Source organism: Thamnophis sirtalis, unplaced genomic scaffold (genome assembly GCF_051295495.1).
Source record: "Thamnophis sirtalis isolate CommonGarterSnake01/CBP01778 unplaced genomic scaffold, rThaSir2_p1.2 scaffold_6, whole genome shotgun sequence".
NCBI lineage: Eukaryota > Metazoa > Chordata > Lepidosauria > Squamata > Natricidae > Thamnophis > Thamnophis sirtalis.
The window spans coordinates 129,230,956-129,245,629 of record NW_028261386.1 but is presented as its reverse complement, the minus strand read 5'-3'; the positions used below and the strand labels follow the sequence as shown (position 1 = coordinate 129,245,629).

Below are 14,674 nucleotides of genomic sequence, written 5' to 3'. Positions count from 1 at the left end.
AACCTAATGTTGGAAATTTGGCGGTTAGAAAAAAAAATGGCTCGGAAGGGGAAATCAACTGCGGAAAAAAAAAAACCTGAATTTTTGGTTGGAACCCGATTTGGTCGTAGGTCAGACGCATTTGTGACCAGAGGTTCTACTGCGCATGTGATTACTATAATCTGGTTCTTAAATTTTCAGCTACTGTATGTTTTTTTATCTCTTCTCCATTGTCATATTTCAACACTCTTGTCTGTTTTTTGCAGTACTCAAAGCAGTTGAGAACTTGGGTGTGAGTTATGTGAAAGGTTGTGACTCTTACCAAGAAAAGCTAGAGTCGGAACTTAAGCACCTTAAATTTCCATATTATGTAAGTAGAAGTAAATAATATGCCCCTGATGCTTGGCACCCAGGATAAAATAAAATACCATCTGATGAGAGATCCAATTTCAATGGGTCTTGGATGTAATTTGTAATGGTCTTGTAATGTAATGGGTCTTGGATGTGATTTTCACCTTTGAATTTGGCATTTCCTCCTGTACTTCCAAGTGATTATTGTGTACATGGTTCCAATTACTTTTGATTGCCCTTGTAAAAAACCCTGCAATTAGCCCTGTTATGGCCTCCAAACATGACTGGCTTTTTAACGTTCCATGTAGCAAAGTGTTACGGTCAGTGGAATACAAAATTGTAGAAAAGAAAAGGTAGATTGGGGTTATGCTATCCTTTTCCCTTCATCCATTACATCAGTGGTGGGATTCAGCCAGTTCGCACCTATTCGGGAGAACCGGTTGGTAACTTTCTAAGCTGTTCGGAGAACCGGTTGTTGGAAGAAATCTCATTTTGGGTTTTTCCCACTTTGCAGGGCTAATTCTGTACGGAAGGGAGGAAGGAAACATCCTGGCGTTGTTTCCAGCCTAATCTTTATTGCCCTGCTTACAGAAACTGCCTCTCTGGTTAACCCTTATTACATTGTAACACTGAAGGCGAAGCGCCCATCGACCTGAGTGACCTTGAGTTGGCCACGCCCTCCCGGTCACATGACCACCAAGCCCCGCCTACCCTGTTGATCATTAGGGCAGAGAACCGGTTGTTAAATTATTTGAATCCCACCACTGCATTACATCCTTGCTTAGGTAGACCCCTGAACTACCCAAAATACTTTTCCAGAGAGTTCAGGTGATAGACAAACAGGACGATCGCTGTGTGTTGTGTCTACAATATGGTGGTTGGCGTCATTGGCCCAACTTAGACAAAAGTGTCGTATAAAAGTTTCCCCCCCCCCCCCAATTGCAATTAATAAAATACAACTTAAACTGTCTTGTGCCTTGATTCTCTTAAAAAAGAATGCTTTGAAGGGAGGAAGTTGCAGGAGATTGGAAATATATGAGGGAAGAGGAAAACTATGATTATCTAAGCTTAGCTTCTGTTCATGGGGATGTTACCATTCACTAATATATAGTATGCTACGTGATGCACATTTTGTTTATTGCTGTATTCTTTTCTAACTAGGCTTTGATTGAAGATGATTACGATGCAAGGAGAAAAGACCATATTTCTCATTTTATACTGCGCCTTGCCTACTGCCAATCGTAAGTACTATTTTTCCAGTTATGATAAGATCCAGTTGTTAAAACCTATAGTGTATTATGATTTTCAGATGTATTTGATAATTGCATATATTTTGGAGTTGTGGTTTCCAAAATGAGATCCTCCCTTACTCTCATTATAATCTTCCTACTACTGCAATGCGCTCTACATGGGGCAGCCCTTGAAGAGTATTCGGAGACTTCAGCTCGTCCAGAATGCAGCCGCGCGAGTGATTGTGGGTGCACCTCGGTACACCCACGTTACACCTATCCTCCGCGAGCTGCACTGGTTACCAATTAGTCTCCGGATATGCTTCAAAGTGCTAGTCGTAACTTATAAAGCCCTTCATGGTATTGGATCTGGGTACTTGAGAGACCGCCTGCTGCCAATTACCTCCCAAAGACCCATTAGATCACACAGGGTTGGCCTCCTCTGGGTTCCGGCCAATGCCACCTGGCTATTACCCGGCAAACAGCAAAAATAAAAATAAAAAAAACAGCAATTTAAAATTCAACAACAGTAGTACCTCGAGTGGGGCTGGATAATTCAACAGCCCCACGCCTGCCGGAACAGCCAGGTCTTAGTTGCTTTGCGAAAGGCCGGAAGGGTAGTGAGGGTCCGGATCTCCACGGGGAGATCGTTCCATAGGGCCGGAGCAGCCACAGAGAAGGCCCTCCCCCGAGGGGTCGCCAGCCGACATCGACCCGCCGATGGAATTCGGAGGAGGCCTAGTCTGTGGGATCTAATAGGTCTTTGGGAGGTGACTGGTAGGAGCTGGTCTCTCAAGTACCCAGGTCCGATACCATGTAGGGCTTTAAAAGTAACGACAGCATGTATGTGTTATGGCTTAAAAGTTAGATAGCTCAAATTGAGTGTTGAAAGAAATGTCCTTTTGGGTTCAGCTCCAAGTGGGGAAAAAGACACTGGAGACATGGAGGCTGCTTGGAAAGATGGTTTATTGTTGGACAGGGCCACATGGCTTGAGCCCTGAACAGAAAAGGTGATCGCATGCTTCAATGTTGGTGGAGAAGAAGAGAAGGGCTGAGGGAGGGGCTTGCTAGGCTTTTTATACCCTGTTCAGTCCCACCTCTCTGTTTCCTGTTCCTGTGTAAGAAATGTATTCTGACTGTCAGACTCCCATGGTGCCATGCAGGGGGCTACTGTCTAGGCTGTGATGAGTTCTCAGTTGCCTTGTGGTCAGTTGAGTAATATCCCTTCCCTCTACAGCTGCAGTGAGGAGAAGTCTTTATTATGTAAAGTGGGCTAGCCTGGCCATCTTAATGGCCCATTAGCTGAGGATGGGCAGAAAGCTATAGGCAACTATTCTGTCTTTTGAAACATGTTTCTTTTCACATCCAGAGAAATATTCTGCCTTTTCAATATTTCCTAGGATATTTCATTTTTCTGGGAGAGGGCTGGGTGATAACTTCCCACATGAGGAAATCATTCTACCAACAAGCTATCAGAAGAATCCTGGATTTTCCTATCAGGAGTTTCAGCAAGAATTAGCATTATGTTGTTGCCTTTAGGATTTAGTGTCAGATGCTTATAATAAATGTTCAATTCTTCAGATAACCTTTTTGTATCATGTGGTGTCCTATCGTGTGTTTCACTATAAGTCAAAACATGCACAATTTCCTTTATACAATCACTTAAATACTGTGCAGTTAAAAAAAGAAGCAATAAACAACTCATAACACTTCTATCCTACATACACCCTTCCTTCTACCCCTCCAACTTTCATTTCTCCCTTCCAACAATCCCCTCTTCTACTTCCCCTCCCCCTCAGCCATTCCTTTCTCCCCTTCCCACCATCTCACCCTCCTTACATTCCCTTCTCACTCCCTCTTAATTCCCCCCTCTTCTTTCCCTCTACACCTCGCTTCGGTGTATTTCTAGTATTCATTGGTCTATTTGTTTTGTACTAAAACAAAAGAAAAATAAAAGGAGAAGAAAGAAGAAAAGAAAAAAAAAAGAAAAAAAAAGCAACAGTATCCAAGTGCATTCATTGTTCTGAAAATTGAGTCTATATTTCCACCCTCCCCCCCCCACCCCCTGAACCCCCCTCCCTGACCACCTTCCGACTTCCCAGGTCCCATTCCCGGCATTGTTCTTTATCAAGCAAAGTCTGGAGTATATTGAAACCAAATAGATTAGAAGTTACAAAATAATAATAAAATAAAATAAATAAAGAACAAAAAAGAAAAGAATAATAAAAAGAAAAAGGAGGCTTCTTTTTTTTAACTGCACAGTATTTAAGTGATTGTATAAAGGAAAATGAAAATGTAATAAAAGATTAATCTTGAAAAAAAAACATGCACAATTTCACAATGTATGTGATAGTGTGGTCTGTTAAATATTTTAGTAGTTGAGCAGTGCCACCATGAGGCCAAGCTTTACACTGTCAACTGTTTTTATTCACAACTATTTGATATTGTACTTAGCTATCACAATTATTTGTTCTTAATTTTTTTGCCTTATGAACGAAATAGAATACTGTCGCTGGCTATATATTTGGCACATTCAATATGTAAGTTGAAACAAAATGCTGCGATGCTAAAAAGTTTTTCCTGTGTGTGACTTCACACATTTTTATTGAATGTAAAAATAATACAATTGATTTCAAAAATAATTTGTTTAATATGATGCAACTATATCGGTATTATGTAAACTACTTTAAAGAAATCTTGTTTTCAAGATGGAGAAAAAATTAACAACAATGGAAAGAGGAAAAATAACCCAAGGAATTAGGAAAAAAAACCGAACACCTCTAAATTAAACTGAAAATCAATTTAATAAAATGAAACACCTAAATGCCTAAATTATATTTATTTCTGTATAGATAGAAATACATTTATATAGCTATACATCAATTTTCCAGTTTGTTTATATAGATAATATAAATCAAGCCATAGTATAATATATAAATGCTGCTCTACATGCATAAAGAATATATGTAATATTCTATGCACGCACAAATTAGAGATTACATAATTTTATTCAATTTCTCTATATTGTGACTTTATTTTAAACAAATATTTGAACCTAGGTTATATAGAATGGTCCATATGGTCCAGTCTTCCTTGTCTGAAAGTACAGAGTTCATACAGACTAGGATACTGTACAGCTGAGCTTCTATGAGTACTATGATATGACATGGGTCAATTATCCAAGTATAATATTTTCAAAGGTTTACGTAGTTTGAAAGATTTGAAATTTGAGGCATATAATTTAACAAAATATTAATATTTCCTTCTCTATTTTGTGATCATAAGACACATACCTAATATTCCATTAAGGCTGAAGATATTGTTTGAGTAATATGGGATATTTCGATTCTGTAATTCAAATTTCTTGGGTTTTGTCCAAATTTATTTTTGATTTTTTTTAAAATGGTATTAGTAGTGTGTCATTTTCATAGTAGAAGATTTAATACCTAATGGTCTTTTAGAGAGTGCAAGAGCATCAGGGCCAAACAGTATAAATAAATGTTTGAATTCTGCTTTTCTAAGTAAATTCTGCTTTGGTACAATTTCTTGCCTGGTTGAACAAAATAACCATTTTAAAATTATATCCTGTATTCATAAAATATCAGTCTCCAGCTCACTATTGTCTTATAGGACTTACAAACTGTATTTTGTTCCAATTAGCTGTAAAAATAGAAAGTTAAATGTAGTGAATAAGCTTTTTTCCTATCTCATTGAAATCTCTAGAGCAGGGGTGTCAAATTCGATTTCATTGAGGGACGCATCAACCTCAGTGGGTGTGGCCAGGTTGGACACGGCCAGCTCAACGTCACTTGTGTCAGAGGTGCCTGTGGGGGCCCGAGCACTCTGCCAGCCAGCGAAAGCGGGCTCCCGAGCTCCGTTTTTGGCTGCAATGGCTTCCTGCAATCTCTGCCAGCGAAAATGGAGCTCAGGAGAGCCGCACGCGAGCTCCGTTTTCACTGGCAGAGATACCGCAGGCTGGTTCTTTGCTGTTTCCAGAGCTGTTTCCGCGGGACAGATCTAAGCACCCTGCAGGCCAGATCCAGGCGCCGGGGGCTTCAGTTTGACACCCCTGCTCTAGAAAAAACTCTGATTTATTGTATGTGTCTAAATCAACTGCATTTCATTGTTTGATTATAGGGAGGAGCTTAAGAGATGGTTTATCCAACAAGAAATGGACCTCTTCCGTTATCGATTCAATCAGCTATCTCGTCCATTAGTTGAAAAGTTTCTCCAGTATGCTAACTTGGGGTATGATATTGTAAGTACTGAATAACTCCATAATTGTTTTTAGTTTCAAAACTCTTACAAAAAGAAGGTGCAAAAATAATTGCTGGTGTTGGGCTCCTGTTCATTTTTATTTGCTACTTTGCTATTTGTTTATAGCAAATTAAAGGATAAGGTACAATAGAAGCAAAAATGAAAGTGAATTGTGTGATATTGCTACTTATCTTTCCTGAAGTGTATTTGTTGTTTTTTTTCCCTTCAGGCTGGCTCTTCTTTAAACTGTACTGGCATCTTAGTTTTTCAGATTTGTACACAATTTTTTTCAGTACATACAGACCAGTGGTGGGTTTCAAAAATTGTTCTAACCTACTCTGTGGGTGTGGCCTCCTTTGTGGGAGTGGCTTGCCACCCATGTGACCAGATGGGAGTGGCTTGCCGCCCACGTGACCGGATATAACGATGCTGACGACACTTGTCAGAACCCCCTTAAATTACCTTACACACAGCACTGGCATGCATAAGAATATGATGGAAACTTGTTTTTTAAAAGGCATCTTTGGTTTGCATTAAAACAACTTCAACACACGCAATGTTCTGATTGCACCACAAACGCAATAGTCATCCTTACCTTTCACAGAGGCACTGAGTTTTATAAATAGGAGCATGATAGTGTAGAATAATCATATCCAAGGACCAGTGGTGGATTTCAAAAAATGTTTGGAACCTCTTCTGTAGGTGTGGCCTGCTTTCCGGGTCCACTGGTGGAACCTCTTCTAACCGGCTCGGTAGATTTGACGAACCGGTTCTACCGAATAGGTGCGAACTGGTAGGAACCAACCTCTGATACAGACCTAGGGTTCAGTATGCATGCCTCTAATGCTGTTCAGAGTACCTTAGTTATATCGAAGAAGGAAGACAATGCCCTGAATAGTCAGTTGGGGGAGCTAATGCTCTGCGTTTCATTACTGACAAAGTGGATAAGGAAGGAGGAAGAATAAACCGGGGAGTGGGGGTGGGTGGAATGCAAACGATAGTGAAATTTGATTTTTCTCCAGGTAAGCTGCTCTTCGGTTTTGTTGCTGTCAGTTTTTTTTAAAGAATTTTTTTTGGGGGGAGAGTTTGCTTAGGCGATGCAAGTGGCATTTTGGCAGTTTGCTGTTCATCAATGAATCGCTCTGGCCTCTTTCCCTTAATTTTGTATCTATTTTAATTGACAAATACTACAGCAGTGTGTACATGAATGCTGGTAATTCAGTTTCTCAGTTATGAATTTTCTTTGCAAGTTGTAGCCTGATAAAGGAGTTTCTGACAATAGGTAATTTAAAGCCTTGGAAGTGCTTGATAATTTTCATTTTCTTTGGACTCTTGCAATATGGTTTCTTAACCATATGAAATCAATCAACATTGCATTGCTCATTTTGGAGTCAGGTGATTATTATCTGCAAATAATTAGATATCTCAAACCTGGATCAGGCTCAGCATGTCTAATCCACCCATATCCCCCCTAATGAGAAATTCCCAAGCAGTATATGAAAGTAATAACAGCAACGAAAAAAGGCAGCCGCTAATTGTTACTGATCCATCAATAACACAGAAATTAGCCTAGAAAAACCTTCTTTTGGAAACTGCCCTACCAAAAATAGCAATAGCAGTTAGACTTATATACCGCTTCATAGGGCTTTCAGCCCTCTCTAAGCGGTTTACAGAGTCAGCCTATCGCCCCCACAGTCTGGGTCCTCATTTCACCCACCTCGGAAGGATGGAAGGCTGAGTCAACCTTGAGCCGGTGAGATTTGAACCGCCGAACTGCAGATAGCAGTCAGCTGAAGTGGCCTGCAGTACTGCACCCTAACCACTGCGCCACCTCGGCTCTAAAATGTTTTAGTCAGTTCAAAACTCTGAAGAGCAGTTTCTTTGCTGAAAAAGCAAAACTTTTCCATGAGGCTCCAATTGTTTTGATTTCCTGCATTTTCAGTTTTCCTTCCTGTGGTGTCTTGTTCCTGGTTTATTTAAAAAAAAAAAAAAAACAACCAGTACAAACCGTAGCTTAATGTGTTATGTTAATGCATCTGTTATCACTGAACACACATACTTCGTCCCTTATATATTTCATTAGGGCAGGTTTTCAAAGTCAGAGAAATACTCAAATATATTTAAGCATATTTAAGGATCGGGAGGCTCCTGGTCACTTTCAGAATGGATTACCGTAACATGCTGTACATGGGGCTGCCCTAAAGAGTACCTGTAACAGTGGTGGGTTGCAGGCGGTACGCGTCGGTACGGGCGTACCGGTGCCTGCCCGGAGTACCGGGTACCATTCTGGTATGGTGCTCTGGAGGGCCCACCCACCCACCTAAGCTCCTTACCTACCTGTCTTTAAACTCTTCAGCGCTTCCGTGCACACACACAGCGCGTACAGCACCTGCACGACGCTCCACCAAGAAGCTGGAGTGTCGCGGAGGCGTTGCTGGAGAGTAAGACGCATGCGCGCACTGGTTGCAACGGGATCCGGACCGGTTGCAACGTGATCCGGAACCCACCACTGACCTGTAAGCTGCAGCTGATACTGCAGCCGAGGTGGCACAGTGGTTAGAGTGGAGTACTGCAGGCTACTTCAGCTGACTGCTAGTTCGGCAGTTCGGCTGTTCAAATCTCACCGGCTCAGGGTTGACTCAGCCTTCCATCCTTCCGAGGTGGGTAAAATGAGGACCCGGATTGTGGGGGGCGATATGCTGACTCTGTAAACCGCTTAGGGAGGGCTGAAAGCTCTATGAAGCGGTATATAAGTCTAACTGCTATTGCTATTGCTATCGCTAAAATGCAATAGTGTGAATAGTTATGTCGTGTGCTCCACGATCAATGCATATTACACCACTGCTCCATAAGCTGCATCAGTTGCCAGTTTCCTTCTTCTAGGTTTAATTCAAGCTGGCAATGACCTATAAAGCCCTACATAGCATGAAGCCAAGTTGGGGGACTTTCTTCCCCTGGTTAGATCTACTTGTCTCATCAGAACTGGCAGGAGAGGCATTTTATGGGTCCCATCAGGACCAGGGAATGCCATCTGATAGGACCCAGGAGAAGAACATTTTCTGCACCAGCAACCACCCTGAGATTAAACTGACCTTGTCCTACTGGCGCTTTGGAAGGCTCTTAAGACATGGTTTTGTCATTGGGCCTGGCGATCCAGGGGTGGTTTGCAGCTGTTAGCTGGTTTTCATTTCATTTCATTCATTTCATTTATTAAATTTATAGGCCGCCCAATCCCGGAGGACTCCGGGCGGCTTACAACGAAAGAAGAAAAAAAAGAAAAGCAAAATAAGTAAAAAATAGTTTAAAATTCACAACACACATACGTTCTAATCGGGGCTGGACCTTAACACTAAGGTCAACAGCCCCAGGCCTGCCGGAACAGCCAGGTTTTAACGGCTTTCCTGAAGGCCATGAGAGTGGGTAAGGTCCGGATCTCTGGGGGTAGCTGATTCCACGGGGTCGGAGCAGCCACAGAGAAGGCTCTCCTCCGGGGGCCCGCCAGCCGACACTGTCCGGCTGACGGTATCCGAAGGAGGCCCACCCTGTGAGATCTTATCGGCCGTTGGGAGGTGTATGGCAGTAGGCGGCAGTAGGGTTATATTGTTAGTTATTGTATGGATGATACGTCCTTGCAAGCTAATTTTTAAACCTTTTTTCATTGGTTTTTAATGGTTTTAATTTTAGATGTTTATTTGGGACTATTTATTGTGCACCGTTAAGGATTTAAGTATGTGTGCTGCCCGGATCACGTATGTGTGAGATGAATGTCTAAATAAATAGTGTGTTATATTTCAGAAATTAACTTCTGAATCTTGTTAAACACTATTATCTCTGGGTCTAATGTGATTCTAAGTGAGGGCTATTAGATTAATTATAGATCATTGTATTTTTTTAATTTCTCATCAGGGACGTGTAGTTGCCTGAGGCCCTCACCGTTATGGATGCATCTCATTTCAGTCCAGCTTCTCAATAATTATATCTATAAGTAAGGACTTGAATTGTGCTTATGTGGTCGCCAAAGCACTCTAATCTGCTACAATCATACATAGGCAATTTGGTGCCTAGTCTCTTCTGGCAGTCTTCCATTTAATGAAACTTACCAAATGTAATCACTGCCCATCTCCTGTCCTTTTGGAACATTTCCTCCATGAACGTTGTTTAGTCTGCTGTCGATTTTGAATGACGGGAAGACAGATGCCAATTAAAAGCAAGAGCGGTGCTGAAAAATAATGGTATCAGCTGTCCATTAACTAAGCTCAACGGGGTAATCACTGTACATCAAGCCCCAGAACTGGCACAGTGAATAGAGAATAGAAAAAAATGCTCTTAATTCTGGGTAGCTTAAGCAATATTGCGAGCGATTGTGGGTGCACCTCGGTACACCCACGTTACACCTATCCTCCGCGAGCTGCACTGGCTGCCTATTGGTCTTCGGATGCGCTTCAAGGCGCTAGTCGTCACTTATAAAGCCCTTCATGGTATTGGACCTGGGTACTTGAGAGACCGCCTGCTGTCAATTACCTCCAATAGACCGATTAGACCCCACAGATTAGGCCTCCTCCGAATTCCATCCGCTGGCCAATGCCGACTGGCCAGTTGCAGCATCCCAATGTTAGAGCTTTAACCTTAAGAGGTTAAAGAGACTGAATTCAAATCCATGCCAAAAGTGAAGATGTTGCTTGATATTGTTGTGAGATGTCATCTTGGTTTTGTGTTACGATTGTAGTCTGAGTTCTTTTCCATTTTGTTGTTGTTGTTGTTATATTGTGTACAGGTACATTGCCTGTAATCTTTGCATTGTGACAGGATATAAATCTTAGAAATAAACTAAAATTTGCCCAGTCACAGACTCATAGTGTTGGAAAGGCCAGATGAAAGAAGACAAAACGCAGAAGCCACATGGCTTTATTTTCTATATAAATCTTGTTTAATAACCAAACGGTTTAGATAGAATACCTATTACTTCCAGGGAATGTGCCACTGGCTGGCTTGCTTTTTATTAAAACACAGTTCTTGTCTTTCTCTTAGATGTTATTTTTTTAAAGCATATCTTCTGTTCCAACTTTTGGCACCAAACCACCATGCTGCCAGCTTGTCCCTCCTTTTCCTTCTCCTTCCTACAAAAGGAAAAAAAAGATAGACGAAGCAGTTACCTTGGCAGTAACCTCAAAATGCTTGAAGCCAAGGTCTCGGCTTTTGTTTAGCTTTTCACACTTAAATTTGCACGCTGTGCCCCAGAGATGCCTTAATGAGGGAAACTGGTAGGTTTCTACAAGGCAGGCCTTTAATGTGAAGTGTGTCCTGCAATCCTGGAAAGGTGGGGTAGGAAGCAGTGGCGTGCAGTCAGGGGAGGCAGGGCCTCACCACTGTCATCACGAAAAGAAAAGAAAAATTAAAAGGAAAAAGGCTGAGCTAGTTGCTGCCAGAGTCACAGTGGACGACTCTGCTTAGTGCTTAACTGTTTAAAAAAGCCTCTTAAGAAAGCGCCCTCTACAGGAGGAGGCGGGAGAACCACGTGCCTCATTTAGTCTGACTTTATGATGACTCGAGCAGAGTTAAGCAAGGGTTAAAAGCCGAAAAAATTCCTTATGTAGAGGAGGCAGAGGGCGGTTTTTTTAAGAGGCTTTTTTAAACAGTTAAGCAGAGTCATCCATTGGGGACTCTGGCAGCAGCTAGCCCAGCCTGACCTCAGCAGCTCTTGCCTTTTTCCTTTTACATTTTTGCATTTTCATCATGGCAGGCAAGAGCAGAGTTGAAATCCTCTGTGAAACAGCTGGAAAAGGTATGTGGGTCGGAAGGAGGGGGAGGAATTCAAAATTAAGGTAATTTTTAAGTAATTGTATTAGGATTAGGATTACTTTATTTGTATGCCGCCCTTTTCCCTGGGGGGACTCAGGGTGGCTCACAATCCAAGGGGGAGGGGAGTACAAGACAAAAATACACACAAAAAATAGTACATCGTTAAAAAAACACAACAGTCATACTATTCGGGTGGGGTTGAAATCTTAGCCCCCAGGCTTGTCGGGACAGCCAGGTTTTAAAGGCTATGCGGAAGGTCTGGAGGGTGGTGAGGGTACGAATCTCCACGGGGAGATCGTTCCAGAGGGTCGGAGCAGCCACTGAGAAGGCTCTCCTCTGGGTAGTTGCCAGTCGACACTGGCCGGCGGATGGAATTCGGAGGAGGCCTAATCGATGCGATCTTATCGGTCTAGTGGAGGTGATTGGCAGTAGGCGGTCTCTCAAGTACCCAGATCCAATACCATGAAGGGCTTTGTAGGTGACAACAAGCACCTTATTATTGTAAGTAATGTGTGTGTATGTGTGTTTGTGTGTGTTTTACCCGCCTCTGCTGGCGCGCGGGCTGGCACTTTTTTTTTATGTCGGACATAGCGGCAGGGCTTTTGGACATAGCGGCAGGGCGGCTTTCGCCTCTAGTGCCGGGGCAGCAGGGCGGCTTTGGTTCCATCCAGCATTGATTCTTTGAAGCTTTCCATCTCTGCTTTTAAAGTCTTCCATTGGTCTAAGGAAGTTTTTCCTCTATGCCGGACACAGCGCCGGGGCGTCCAAAAGCCTCTATGGCAGACATAGCGCCGGAGCAGGCAAAAGCCTCTTTCTTGACAGCGGGCAAAAGCCGCGTTCTTTCTTTTTGCCTCACCAGCCATAAACCTCACCGCACGTCACTGGTAGGAAGAGACAGCTGGGAATTGCTAATTGCAGCTATATCCAGCATCGGAAAGGAAGCAAATTGTTGGCCATGTCACGGAAGACCAGGCAGGTGCTAGAAAAGTCAATATGGGGGACTTTGAGTAATCAAAGCAAAGATGGGTAAGAAACATCAGTGGGATGTGCGGTGGCATAGATGCACCAAGTTTGGGGGATTGCAGTTGAGAAAAATCGTGGCACGATAAAACCGCGCTCGTCAAAATCGCGGTGATAAAATCGCGGCGCTAAAGCCGCGACGTCATCACCGCGCGTCATCACCGCCGGGACAACAGCGCGGCAACAGAAGGGCGCTTTAAAACGGCGCCACGGCAGAAAGCTGACTTCAATTAAGGTAAGGGTTAGGATTAGGTTTAGGGGTTTGTTTTAGGGTTAGGTTTAGGGTTAGGTTTAGAGTTAGGTTTAGGGTTAGGTTTAGGGTTAGGTTTAGCATAAGGTTTAGCGTTAGGTTTAGCGTTAGGTTTAGCGTTAAGTTTAGGGTTAGGGTTAGGTTTAGGGTTAGGTTTAGGGTTAGGTTTAGGGTACTGAGTGCTTGGGAATGCGCGAATTTGCCCTCCGCGATTATGTCATCGCGGTATGGTCGCATTTTTCCTTAGCGCTTAGAACGGCGCGAATTAGTCTCCGCGCTTATGTCTCCGCGGAAAAGGGCTTCGCGGATTTGTGGTGGAACCGAGAAAAATAGGAAAGAGGGATGGGTAGTATGGTAGGAAAGAGAGAACCATGGCCTCTCAAAGCATAGTGCCAGCAAAGTTGCTTTGTTCCTAATTCTATGTTTCTGCTATTCCAAACATGTAGCCATAGGCCTTCTCTACACATTTTGCACATTTTTATTATCTTAGTTCTATAATGTTCAGAGATATCTGTGTTGACAATGGAGAAGTTTAATGAAGTTAGGCTCTGAGAATATTGTCTTTGGCTGGGCTTGCTGTGGGCATATGGTAGAGTTTCAACAGTTTTGGTAAAAGCAAAATGTGTTTGAAGTCTAACTGGACAGCTGCCTCCTCTTACTTCCATAAACATAATGGAAGCAACTTAGGGTGGAAAAAAAACACCATGCTCATTAGGAGTTTCAATTTGTTAATTTTCTGTGTTTGATGAGAAACAGATGCTGATTTTCAAGAGATATCTAAATAGATCCTCCTAGGAGTGCTTTTATAGTCAGCTGCAAATTGTAAAAATAATTCAGAACGAACCAAAACTTAACTATACACATTCTGTCTTAAATGCAAAGACATGTTTTTTTTTTTTTACAAATATGCATTTTTTAAAAAAAATAATTTGAATAGGCTACTTCTGTGGTGGCGAACCTGTGGCACGCGTGCCAGAGGTGGCACGAAGAGCCCTCTCTGCGGGCACATGCGCTGTCGCCCCAGATCTTCGTGGGGTTTCTTTCGTGAGCTTCGGTTTCTGTGCAAACAACGAAACAGAAGTTCACAAAAGAAAAAAAAGATCTTACCTCTCGCCGCGCTGCTGGTGTTGGAATGTCCTGCCTCCCACCGGTCTTCAAGTCTCGGCTGAGCATGCATGCATATCTGCGCATGCGCACATTTGTGCATGCCCGTGCATGCACCCATTCACACATGTCTGTCCATGTGCACATTCACATGTCTGCATGTGCACATTTAAACATGTCTGTGCATGCACACATTCACACATGTCTGTCCATGTGCACATTCCCATGTCTGCATGTGCACATTTAAACATGTCTGTGCATGCGCACATTCACACATGTCTGTCCATGTGCACATTCACATGTCTGCATGTGCACATTTAAACATGTCTGTGCATGCACACATTAACACATGTCTGTCCATGTGCACATTCACATGTCTGCATGTGCACATTTAAGCATGTCTGTGCATGTGCACATTCACACATGTCTGTCCATGTGCACATTCACATCCCTGCATGTGCACATTTAAACATGTCTGTGCATGCACACATTCACACATGTCTGTCCATGTGCACATTCACATGTCTGCATGTGCACATTTAAACATGTCTCTGCATGCGCACATTCACATCCCTGCATGTGCACATTTAAACATGTCTGTGCATGCGCACATTCACACATGTCTGTCCATGTGCACATTCACATGTCTGCATGTGCACATTTAAACATGTCTGTGCATGCACAC

The 14,674-nt window shown here is 42.7% G+C and overlaps 1 protein-coding gene across 1 annotated transcript in view; it reads left to right on the top strand.

Moving 5' to 3' along the window:
* The window catches only part of PRIM2 (DNA primase subunit 2), a 106,280-nt gene that overhangs the window by 372 nt on the left and 91,234 nt on the right, over positions 1-14,674 (top strand). Inside the window, exons 2-4 of the mRNA XM_087719168.1 lie at positions 246-349; positions 1,492-1,571; positions 5,697-5,817. Coding sequence (XP_087575294.1) covers positions 246-349; positions 1,492-1,571; positions 5,697-5,817 — 305 coding nt within the window. The remainder of the gene's footprint in view (positions 1-245; positions 350-1,491; positions 1,572-5,696; positions 5,818-14,674) is intronic.